At 51.0% G+C, this 11,191-nt stretch overlaps 1 protein-coding gene across 1 annotated transcript; it reads left to right on the forward strand.

The window, feature by feature from the left end:
- The first annotated feature begins 3,691 nt into the window (after positions 1-3,691).
- On the forward strand, positions 3,692-6,377 carry SPN (sialophorin). The gene is made up of 4 exons (XM_032842666.1): positions 3,692-3,780; positions 4,150-4,786; positions 4,841-4,912; positions 4,967-6,377. The coding sequence occupies exons 1-4, from the start codon at positions 3,760-3,762 to the stop codon at positions 5,542-5,544; spliced, it is 1,308 nt and encodes a 435-aa protein (XP_032698557.1). The 5' UTR covers positions 3,692-3,759; the 3' UTR covers positions 5,545-6,377.
- Positions 6,378-11,191: the final 4,814 nt, after the last annotated feature.

The raw sequence follows: 11,191 nt of genomic DNA on the forward strand, positions 1-11,191 counted from the left end.
AGAAGGAGAGGGAGAAGCAGGCTCCTTGAGGAGTCAGGAGCCCGGCGCAGGGCTCAATCCCAGGATCCCGGGATCGTGACCTTAGCCAAGGCAGACACTTAACCAGCTGAGCCACCCAGGTGCCCTAACCTGGTTTTGAAGCTCATCTCTAGCACTTGCTGGTAGTCTGAGCCTTGAAAAGTCTCTGAGCTGTTATGTTTCTCTCTTTCTTCACCTGGGAGATGAGGGTAATGATATGTATCTTACAGAGAGGTTGTGAGGAGCGAAGTTTCTGTCAATGGGAAGTGCTTGGCACTGAGTCGGGCCTGTTCTGGGTCAGGCTACGTAATCTCTCTGTCTGTGACCCCCTCATTTGTAAAATGGGCTTGCAGTGAGGAGCAGCTAGAACCCTGACCAGAGGACCTTTGGTTCTGTCCCCGGCGAACAGCTGCTCCCAGAGTTTTCTCAGTATTGCTCTCCTGGGATGTCTTGAGGGCAGTGAACATGCCATGTTCGGATTCTCATCGTCTCTCCCTCCATCCCACTGTCTACAGCTTGTGGGGATAGGCCCTGTTTCTTGAGCGTTCAGGTTGGAGCCTGGATCCATCCTCCTTTCTGCTCTGCCCAGAACGGCCGCCCTACATGGAGCCCCACACAACTTTGTCAGCGGTAATCTGGTTGGAATGACATTTTGTCAAAAATACCTTTCGCTTTAGGGCGCCTGGGTGGCTCAGTTGGTTGTGTCACTGCCTTCGGCTCAGGTCGTGATCCCGGAATCCTGGGACCGAGTCCCACATCGGGCTCCCAGCTCTGTGGGGAGTCTGCTTCTCCCTTTGACCTCCCCTCTCATCTCTCTCTCACTCTTTCAAATAAATAAATGAAATCTTTTAAAAAAAAATTTTTAGAAGATTTTTATTTATTTATTTGACAGACAGAGATCACAAGTAGGCAGAGAGATAGGCAGAGAGAGAGCGGGGAAGCAGGCTCCCCACTGAGCAGAGAGCCCAATGCGGGGCTTGATCCCAGGACCCTGGGATCATGACCTGAGCCGAATGCAGAGGCTTTAACCCATTGAGCCACCCAGGCACCCCTAAAAATTTTTTTTTAAATGCCTTTTGCTACAGTAATTTTCTTATTTTTTTAATGATTTTTTAAAATGTCTTTTCCTCTGAGCTTTTTGGGTTTTTTTTTCCTTTTTTTCTTTTTCTTTTATTTTATTTGTTTATTTAATTAATCTCTATGCCCAATGCAGAGCTCGAACCCCCCACCCCGAGATCAAGAGCCCCATGCCCCTCTGTGAACCAGCCAGGCTCCCCACCCCCAACCTTAGTAATTTTTCGAAGATTGAGAAATTGGGAATCTTTGTGTAGTCTTACAAATATTTTTGTTGACTTTTTAGAATTTAAAAAAGAAATCTAACCTTCAATTACTTTCCAGCCAATTATTTGTACTTTTCTGTTCGCCACAGCAAGATGCTGAAATAACCTAAGTGTCTGACAATGGAATGGTTTCTTTCCTTCCTCTTTCCCTTTCTTTCTTCTTTTCTTCTTTCTTTTGTTCAGTAAGTACAGAACAGGATGTACCAAAGATTTAATATGACAGATGACAAGAGTATATGTTTGCGTAAACACAGACACAAAACACGACTTTGTAATGAAGGCTCCTCCTGCGGCAGAGTTTGGAGGTTTTCCTCTTATTCCATCCTCCACTGTCAGGAGAGGAAATCCCCCTGAGCATCCCTGCGCCCTCCTGAGAGCACACCTAGACCACCAGGTCCGGCCATTCTACCTCCCAGCAATTTCTCAGGGCTGTGTTTGTGGTGAGTAACTCTGAGGGATGAAGGCTAGCTTTCCACCTGCTCAAGTAGAGGCAAATGCCCCCAGCTCAGTGTTCCTCAGCTGCAGGGCAAGCTTCTCTGTGTCACCCTCTTGGGACTTGAGGGAAAGGAGAACTGATGCAAATATTTTGCTCCTGCTGTTTGCTCTGCAGTGAGTAATAGATTCCTCTGTCTCAGACACAGGGGTCTCATGTATCTGCGTCAGACTAACTCTTTAGCTTGAGAGAAGGGTATAACCCCGGGCCCTGAGAGGAGCCTGTTCAATCACTTATCACATACATATACTATTGCCTTTAGAATACGAAAATCAGTTTTGTTTTTTTAAAAAGAAAGGCAAAACAAAGCAAAACCAGACATACACAGAAAGTCAAATCTTGCACACCAGAAGAGAGTAGGGGTGCCTGGGTGGCTCAGTTGGTTAAAGGTCTACCTTCAGCTCAGGTCAAGATCCCAGGGTCCTGGAATAGAGTCCAGCATCGGGCTCCCTGCTCAGCGGGGAGATCCCTCTCCCTCTGTTTCTTCCCCTGCTTATGCTCACTCTCTCTCTTTAAAAAATAAATAAATAAATAAATAAATAAATAAATAGAATCTTTTAAAAAAATCATTTAAAAATCAGAAGAGAAAAGAAAAAAATTAAATTAAATTAAAAAGAGGGCTGCCTGGGTGGCACAGTTGGTTGAACATCAGATTTTTGACTTTGGCTCAGGTCATGATCTCAGGGTGGTAAGACCAAGCCCTGCATTGGGTTCTGCACTCAGCATGGAGTGTGCTTGGGATTCTCTCCCTCACCCTCTGTTCCTCCTCTCACATGCACATGTACATTCTCTCTCTCAAATAAATAAATAAGATATGTATATTTTTTAAATATTTTAATTATTTCTTTGAGAGAAAGAGCGAGAGAGAGAAAGAGGGATTGAGAAAACGAGTTGGGGGAGGGGCAGAGGGAGAAGCAGACATCCTGCAGAGCATGGAGCCCAACGTGGGACTTGATCCCAGAACCTTGGGATCACCTGAGCTGAAGTCAGACACTTAATCAGCTGAGCCACCCAGCCACCCATAAATAAAATATTTTTAAAAAATAAAAAGAAAGAAAAAAGAAATAAATATATATACACATACATACCCAAAAAAAGGAGGAGGAGAAAAAAACTTAATGCAAATTCAGAAAACAGCAGCCATCCAAAGAAGAAAATAAAGAAGCCTATTCACACTTGTCTAAAGAAACTAGATTAATGCCCCAATAGATATTTTTCCAGACTGTTTTCCATATAGAGTCCTATATCTTTATTAGTCTTCTGTAAAAATAAAATTGTAACCTAATGAGAGCTTAGTAACCACCTTGGTCTAGTTAAGCACCCCACAGACTGGGGGTCACGGTGGTGAAACGCTCCCCCAGCTTCTTGAGCCCACCAGGGATTGCCAGTCTACGAAGACTTTCGCTGTCCCCCAGCTAGAGTCAGGGCCTCTTTTTGCCCTGGTACTTCCTGGGAACTCTTGGGGCAGGAAACGGTGCTACCCTGGCTTTGGGCCTAATAGCTTGGGGACCACAGATGCAAAGGAAACCACCTTCCCCTCCCATCTCCTCCTCCGCACCCCGTTGTTGTCAAGCATGCCTCCGTATCACCTCAGCTCTGACCCTCATCCCTATCCCGCTTCACTCCTGGCCATCCCAATTCCCGGCCAAGTACCCGTTCCAGATCCACCCGCCACAAACCCCTCTTGCCTCGGCTGAGACCCCAGAGCACCCTTCCCCCACACCGTCTCAGACCTAGAAAGAGCAAGTGATGGAGCCATCATCACGGCAGCTGTGGGAGCACTGTGGGTGGGGCAGGATGCTGGGGTGGGGTGGGTGGAGCCAGGGCTACTTCCTTTCCCCCTGGGGCCCATCTGCCCAGTCCTGCTCCCGCTTCAGGAGGAGTTGGAGCTGGCCTGGCCCCAACCTTATGCCCTCACCGAGTGAGCTGGTAAGGGGTACAACCTGGGGACCAGGGGCCTTTGCGGACCTGGGAATATGCTTCGGCTTGGAAAGACCCTTGTAGATGATGGGAAGAGAGGACCAGGAGCTATCGGGGCCAAATAGGGTCGGGGAAGGGGCGGGAGGGGTGGCCATTGCTGGAGCACAAGCAGCCCAGGCCTGAGGGGGCCTGTGGGTCTGAGGGGATGGCAGATCTGCCAGCGTCTGTCCCCTTGTTCTTTCTGATAATAGTAAAAGCAAGGGTGGAAAAAGCCGTTAAACCACAAGTTAGGCCTGGCAGTCAGCAGGGAAGTGGGCAGAAGGGGAGGGCCTGGCCAGGTTCTCCCCCTCAGCTCTTTCTATGTGTGTATTTCTCCAGCTTACCCACCGTCAGTCCCCCCTCCTGCCCATGCCTGCTGCCATGAGGGTGACCCTGTTTCTCCTCCTCCTTGGGGGCATCTGGACTCAAGAGGTGATTCCAGATCCTCAGGACATCACAGCCACTTCAGAGAAGCCTGTACCGGGAGGGTCCTCTGTTTCTCTGGCCTCAACTTTCTCTGAGGCCGAGAACCTCGACTTAGCAACCCCCAACCCTGTGACAACAAAGGTCCCTGAGGAGGGCAACAGCACCATGCACCAGGTCTCCCCACCTTCCTCAGACCTCCGTACAACCAATGAGATGTCCTTTCCTGAGGCTTCCACTGCTGCCACCAGTGACCCCACCTCGGAGTCAACAAGCCTGGAAATTAATGCGACCGGTAACCCTGCTGAAACACCAAGAAACTCTCTGGCACTCCACGTTGTGACTGATGGAACCGTGACACCTGGCTCTCTGGAGACCTCTGACAGAGCTGGTGGACCCCCTGTCACCATGGCAACTGGCACTCTGGAGACCTCTGACGGAGCCGGTGGACCCCCTGTCACCATGGCAACCGGCACTCTGGAGACCTTTGATGTAACCAGTGGACCCCCTGTCACCATGGCAACCAGCTCTCTGGAGACCTTTGATGTAACCGGTGGACCCCCTGTCACCATGGCAACCGGCTCTCTGGAGACCCCTGACGGAGCCAGTGGACCCCCTGTCACCATGGCAACTGGCACTTTGGAGACCTTTGATGTAACCAGTGGACCCCCTGTCACCATGGCAACCAGCTCTCTGGAGCCCTCTGACGGAGCCAGTGGACTCCCTGGCACTGTGGCAACCGGCTCTCCGCGGATCCCCAAGGGGACCCATAGCTCCCCCATTTCCACGGTAAAAATACTCATTGTGACTACGTCAGCGTCCCTCAAAGACACAAGCAGTACCCAACTTTCAGATCAGGGGACAAAGGGCACCCTGCTGGTGGCTGTGCTTGTGGCCCTGGGGATGGTCCTTGTCCTCATGGCCCTACTCCTGCTGTGGCGCCAGCGGCAGAAGAGGAGGACGGGAGCCCTGATGCTAAGTGGGGGTGGCAAGCGCAACGGGGTGGTGGATGCCTGGGCTGGGCCGGCCCCGGTGCCCGACGAGGAGGCCCTGATGGTGAGCCCCTCAGGAGGCTCTGGGGGCGAGAAGGGCCCTGGGGCATCTGTGGGGGACGGGGCTGGCAGGCAGCCCACCCTCACCACGTTCTTCGACAGGCGCAAGTCTCAGCAGGGCTGCCTGGAGCTGGGGGAGCTGAAGGCCGGCTCAGCCCCGGGCCTGCAGGGGGAGGAGGAGCCGCTGGTGGGCAGCAAGGATGATGAGGCTGCAGAGTGCCAGGGAGCCGGGGAGACCGAGGCCCCTCAGTGCTTGTGAGGACCGAGAGCGGAGGCCAGTTCCCACCTTCCATCTTCTTCCAGTCGTCTTGTCGCCAGCATGTTCATCTGAACCCCATCCAGCTTCTGAACCGCGGGGGTCTTCCCGCCAGCGCCCACCTCGGGTGCCCAGGGCCCTATACCCACGGGACGCTTCCAGACTGAATCCATCACCCTTCCTCATCCACTCTGACTTCTCCCCACCGCCCTCCCCATGTTTAGTCCTGCTGAGTCTCCACAGTAATGAACTTCTGAGAATGATGATTTCTCGGAGGACTCCCCAGGGACCCCAGAGTGTAGGGAGGAGGGTGGAAGCAAACTCCCACCTCAGATCACTCTGAAAAGTACTTTTCGGCCCCATAGATTAGGACAGTCCTGCTGGATCAGGCCAGGACCCTCCTTTAACTGCGTGCTCTGTGGGGGGGCCCCCTGGAGTCACCCAGCTGTGCTCCCAGGTGTGCCCTTGGCTCACGATGCCACCCTCCCTCCACCCGAGGACGGAGGCGGCCAGAGGTGGCTGCTGCTACTCCTCCCAAGGGCAAGGGTGAGAAGGGTTTCCGGCCGGTCAAGTTCTCAGAAACCCCGGCGCCTGCGTGGGTCCAGGCATGGGTGCAGTTGGTGTGCAAGAGGCCGGGCCTTGGCTCTATGTGTGAAGTTGTGGGGATGAGTACAGCGGCGTGAGGAGGGGTGGGGAGGAGCGCAGGACGGGCTGTCCGAGGGGCCACCCTGAGGAACTGCTAAGAACATCGGGCCTCGTCTTTGCTCAGGTGGGGTGGAGGTAGCAGATTTACTTGTCTGCAGCCCAATAAAGACGGTGGGGCCTGAGAGAAAGTCCACATGTGTGACCCAAGTGTGGTTCTTCGGCTCAGGTCTGTCCTGCTCAGCCTCCCCAGCCCCTGCCTGCTTGCTCTCCAGGAAGGGGGAGAGGCTGAAGACGGGGAGTTTACTGTTACCCAGGTACCGTGTTTGTATGTCATCTTCCCCAGGGAGAGGGCGAGCTCCTTCCCTTCTTCAAGGGCAATCAGTGAGACTGGCAGGCCCCCAGAACCAGGAGCTCCCTGTATGGCTCTGGGGTGGAATGCAACGGGGGGGGGGGGCAGAGGGACAAGACCCCACCCCTGGCCAGAGCCTGGGGGCCCACATGCGCCAGAGGCAGTTGGTACTTCCCCAGGACATGAGGAAATTCACACAGAGGAAGTTGTTGACTCAGAGGGGCTCAGTGGCTGAGGGATAGGTTGACCTACAATAAGAGAGGTCCTTGGGGAGGGGGAGAGTGTGACTACCCCATGCCGGTCCTGAGGGGCGGGGATCTGGAAACAGCCTGGGTGCGTCTGTTCCCAAATGGGAGTGGAGGGGAGGGGGATGAAGGGACAGAATGGTGGCCATGGGTCCACGCAGCCACCATGGTTTGTGCCACCTGTGGTTGGTCTGCGGACAGGCTGAGCTGGGACGAAAGTGCAGCCCTCATGAGCCAAGCTGGGGAACACGGGGCTGAGTGCCTTTTCGCAGCTGTTCGCTGGGAGCTGTTTGGACGGGCCTTAGCCCCAGCAACAGGGGCGAGTTCCCAGAGTCCCTTAGACACACCGCAACTGTTGTTTCTGATTTGCCAAACCAAGCGCCCCGATTTCAGGTTTAGAAAATACTGTCACGAACTCCAAAGCCATCAGCTCCACCTCCTCTTAATGGACACATGCAATCACTTTTTTCCCCCAAGATTTTATTTATGTATTTGACAGAGAGAGAGACGCAGCAAGAAAGGGAATACAAACAGGGAGAGTGGGAGAAGGAGATGCAGACTTCCCTACAAGGATGGAGCCCCATGTGGGACTCCATCCAAGGACCGTAGGATCATGACCTGAGCTGAAGGCAGACGCTTAACAACTGAGCCACCCAGGCATCCCTGCAATCACTTTTCTGAACTATTACCGGTTTCTGGGTCCTGGGCAGATCCTGAAGGAAATGATGCGGGGGAGGATAGGTACGGCTCCCAAAAGGGCTCTGACAGCCCGGAAAATAACACGATATGTGAAAAGTGTTCAAATAGAGGTACAGACAAAAATTTTGTGAGTGCACCCAAAAAAGGGAGTGAGACACTGCTCCTGGGGGAAGGGTAGAAACCTCCAAAAGCCAAGAGCTGACTTAGTTGAGAGTCTTGTTCAAGGACTTTGAGGCACCGCTATCCTCCCAGTGGCCATGGGGCCAGCAAGTGGTGGGGCCTCAGTAAATATTCATTTGAATGAATGAATGGTGCTAAAAACCATGTTCTCAAAAACCTATGCAATGACTTTGAAAAATGTCTACAATATAACATTACCTGGGAACGAAAGCTAGTTACTAATCTGTAAATAAGTATGAATCTAATTTTGTAATGAAAATGCAAAAACATAGGGATGCCTGTGTGGCTCAGTCAGTTGGTCCAACTCTCGATTTCAGCTCAGGTCCTGATCTCAGGGTCATGAGATCAAGCCCCGTGTCAGGCTCCACAGTCAGTGAGAAGTCTGCTTGAGATTCTCACTCTCCCTCTGCCCCTCTCTGCCCTCGTATGTTCGAGCTCTCACTCTCTCAAATAAACAAATAAATCTTAAAAAAAAAAGGAAATAAAATGCAAAAACAAGACATTTATAGATAAACAATTCGAAGGGAATATCCCAGATGGTTACTGTGCATATCTATCAGGTGATAGATTTATGAACGAATTTTTTTTGTTTATACCTTTCTGTATTTCCAAGTTTTATATAATAAATGCCTGTCACTTTTACAATTAGAAAAAAGATTAATAAGAAGGTGTTCACTGAGGGGATGGAGTCTGGTTCAAGAGAGGAGGCTGGAAGGGCAGGTTGAAGCCCGTCTCTGAAGGGTGAGGGAATTTGAGTTCAGTTCTGAAAGAAGTGGGGAGGTCACCAAACCTAAGTCTGTTCTAGACTTTTCCAGGGCTTTTCAGAACCATCACGAACCCCCACTCCTTCTTGTCGTTTCTTCTTGGGTGCTGAGTTCTCTGACCCTTCTTCCATAATCCTTTGGAGCCATTCCTTCTCCCAGGCCCTAACACATCTTGCCTGGATCCTGCCCAGTCTTCTCTTTGGGTTTCTTGACTCCCAGTCACTTCCATCCTCTGCCTATGATGGTCCCAGTGATCCTTCTAAAAGGCCACTCTATCCCAATTATCCCTGCACCTCTTACGGCAGTCAAGATGGACCTTACAGGGTAAGACCCCTTCAGGATCTGGACCCTGCCTGGTCAGTCCTCAGTGCAAACACTGTGCCCTCCAGGCTCATCAAAGTCCTGGTAACTCCCTGAATATGCCATGTTATTTTCTTGGTGTGGGGGATGGGGTGGGGGGGGAGAGTGTGCCCCAGGTGCCCCAGGGAGTGTATATAGTTTAAAATGTTAAAAATATTTATTCTGTCCAGGGGTGCCTGGGTGGCTCAGTCATTAAGCGTCTGCCTTCGGCTCAGGTCATGATCCCAGAGTCCTGGGATCGAGCCCCGCATAGGGGTCCCTCCTCTGCGGGAAGCCTGCTTCTCCCTCTCCCACTCCCCCTGCTTCTGTTCCCTCTCTTGCTGTCTCTCTCTCTCTGTCAAATAAATAAATAAAATCTTTTTTAAAAAATTCATTCTGTCCAGACAATAAAAAAGTACACATTATGATTATGGTTCCAAATCAAGCTTTGTCCTACAAAATGAACATTCCAGAGGGTAAAAGGATTTAGATAGAGAAGGTCATGAGAAATCTATTAGTACAACTCATTTTTACAGACAGGGAAAGGGCCTCCATGCATGAATCTAAGGACACTTCATTTCTGAAAATGGATATTTACACCTAAGTGTCCTCTGCATCCCTATTTCTGACCCCGGACCATGTTCTGTTTGGCAGGCAGACCCTGTGAAGTGTGGGCTGCAGGCAAGAGAGGATGCCAGTCAGTTCTGAGTCTTCCAAGCCCTTCTGCTGAGGGAGTGTGAAATAGACCCCATCTTTGAGCCCCAAAACTCAGGGGCCGTACCTGGAGGCAGATTAAGCTGGAACTGTCAACAAAAGAAGAAAGGAATTTAATCAGAAGAGTCTAAGATTCCCAAAGTAGTAGCAAGAGCAGACCCAGACAAAAGTAGAGAGAAAACTTTCTTTTTTTTTAATTTTTAAAAAAGTTTTATTTATTTATTTGACAGAGAAAGATCACAAGTAGGCAGAGAGGCAGGCAGAGAGAGAGGAAGGGAAGCAGGCTCCCCATGGAGCAGAGAGCCCAATGCGAGGCTCCATCCCAGGACCCCGGGATCACAACCTGAACCAAAGGTAGAGGCTTAACCCACTGAGCCACTCAGGCACCCAAGAGAAAACTTTCAAACCCTAACAGGGTATTGCTTGAGGATGCTATGCGGTGGGCGGCTGTCTAGTTCTGGGGGGGACCTGGGGTAGAATCATTAGACAGAAGCAGCCCAGGGTACTTTGAAGACAATCTATTTGCTCCAGACAGCGTGCTGCAAGTGGGCGTCTGTGTGCCTCAGTTTCCTCGGGTGCTCAGTACCTGCCTGCCGACTTTGTGGATGGCCCAGCTGGACTATGGACCGATCCATCCCAAGAGGTCGGCCACGAAGAGAGGCACTTCCTCAGTCTCACATTGTAGGCCTCTGCCTGAAGCCAGCCCACCCCCCCACGTGCCCTGGACACATATCTTGACTCCTCGCCAGACTCCTCAACCGTCAAGATTCAGCTCAAATGTCACAGCCTTTGTGAAGCTGCCCTTGCTGCTTCCACCCCGGCAGACACTTCCTTTTTTAAAGATTTTATTTATTTATTTGACAGAGACACAGCAAGAGAGGGAACACGAGCAGGGGGAGTGGAAGAGGGAGAAGCAGACTCCCTGCTGAGCAGGGATCCCAACGGGGGACTGGATTCCAGGACCCTGAGATCATGACCTGAGCTGAGGGCAGAGGCTTAACTGACTGAGCCATCCAAGCATCCCTAGACTCAGCATTTCTTCCACAGGGCGTCGTGTGACCACACAACACTGGGCTGTAATTATGGCACAGTGTCCCTCACTCATTAGAGTGGAGCCCCTCCAAATCCACAACCCATCTTTGTGATTCCAGGGTCCAGGGCCTCACACACAGTAGCCACTAATATGTGTTTCCTGAATGGAAGGATAAAGGAATTAATGAAAGAACGAATGATGGTTTTAAGTAAACTTATGGCAAGCTTAGATCTGTATTGGTTTGTTTTTGTTTTTAAAGATTTTATTCCTTTATTTAGAGAAAGAGAGAGAGAGAATGCACATGCACTCAGGCTGGGAGGGGCAGAGGGAGAGATAGAATCCCAGGCAGGCTCCAGGCCCAGCATGGAGCCCAATGCAGGGCCCAGTCCCACAATCCAGAGATCACAACCTGAGCTGAAACCAAAAGTCTGACTCTCAATTGAGCCACGCAGGAGCCCCTTGGATCTGTCTTTTGAGTGAACCTAGCATCTAGAAGAATGCCCTAAAGGTAATACAACCCAAGGGGAGAATATTATTCCAGTATAATTTGGATATAGCGGGGGGTCAGACCTAAGGGGAAAAAGAAGGTCAAGTTTGAAATACACTTATTCAGAAAACCAGATTTTAGACTAACTGGCTATTGGGTGCCGGAGGGAAGAATGAGGTCAGACTTTAAGATTTC

This window comes from Lontra canadensis, unplaced genomic scaffold (assembly GCF_010015895.1).
Source record: "Lontra canadensis isolate GAN:19392208 unplaced genomic scaffold, GSC_riverotter_1.0 scaffold132, whole genome shotgun sequence".
Classification (NCBI taxonomy): Eukaryota; Metazoa; Chordata; class Mammalia; order Carnivora; family Mustelidae; genus Lontra; species Lontra canadensis.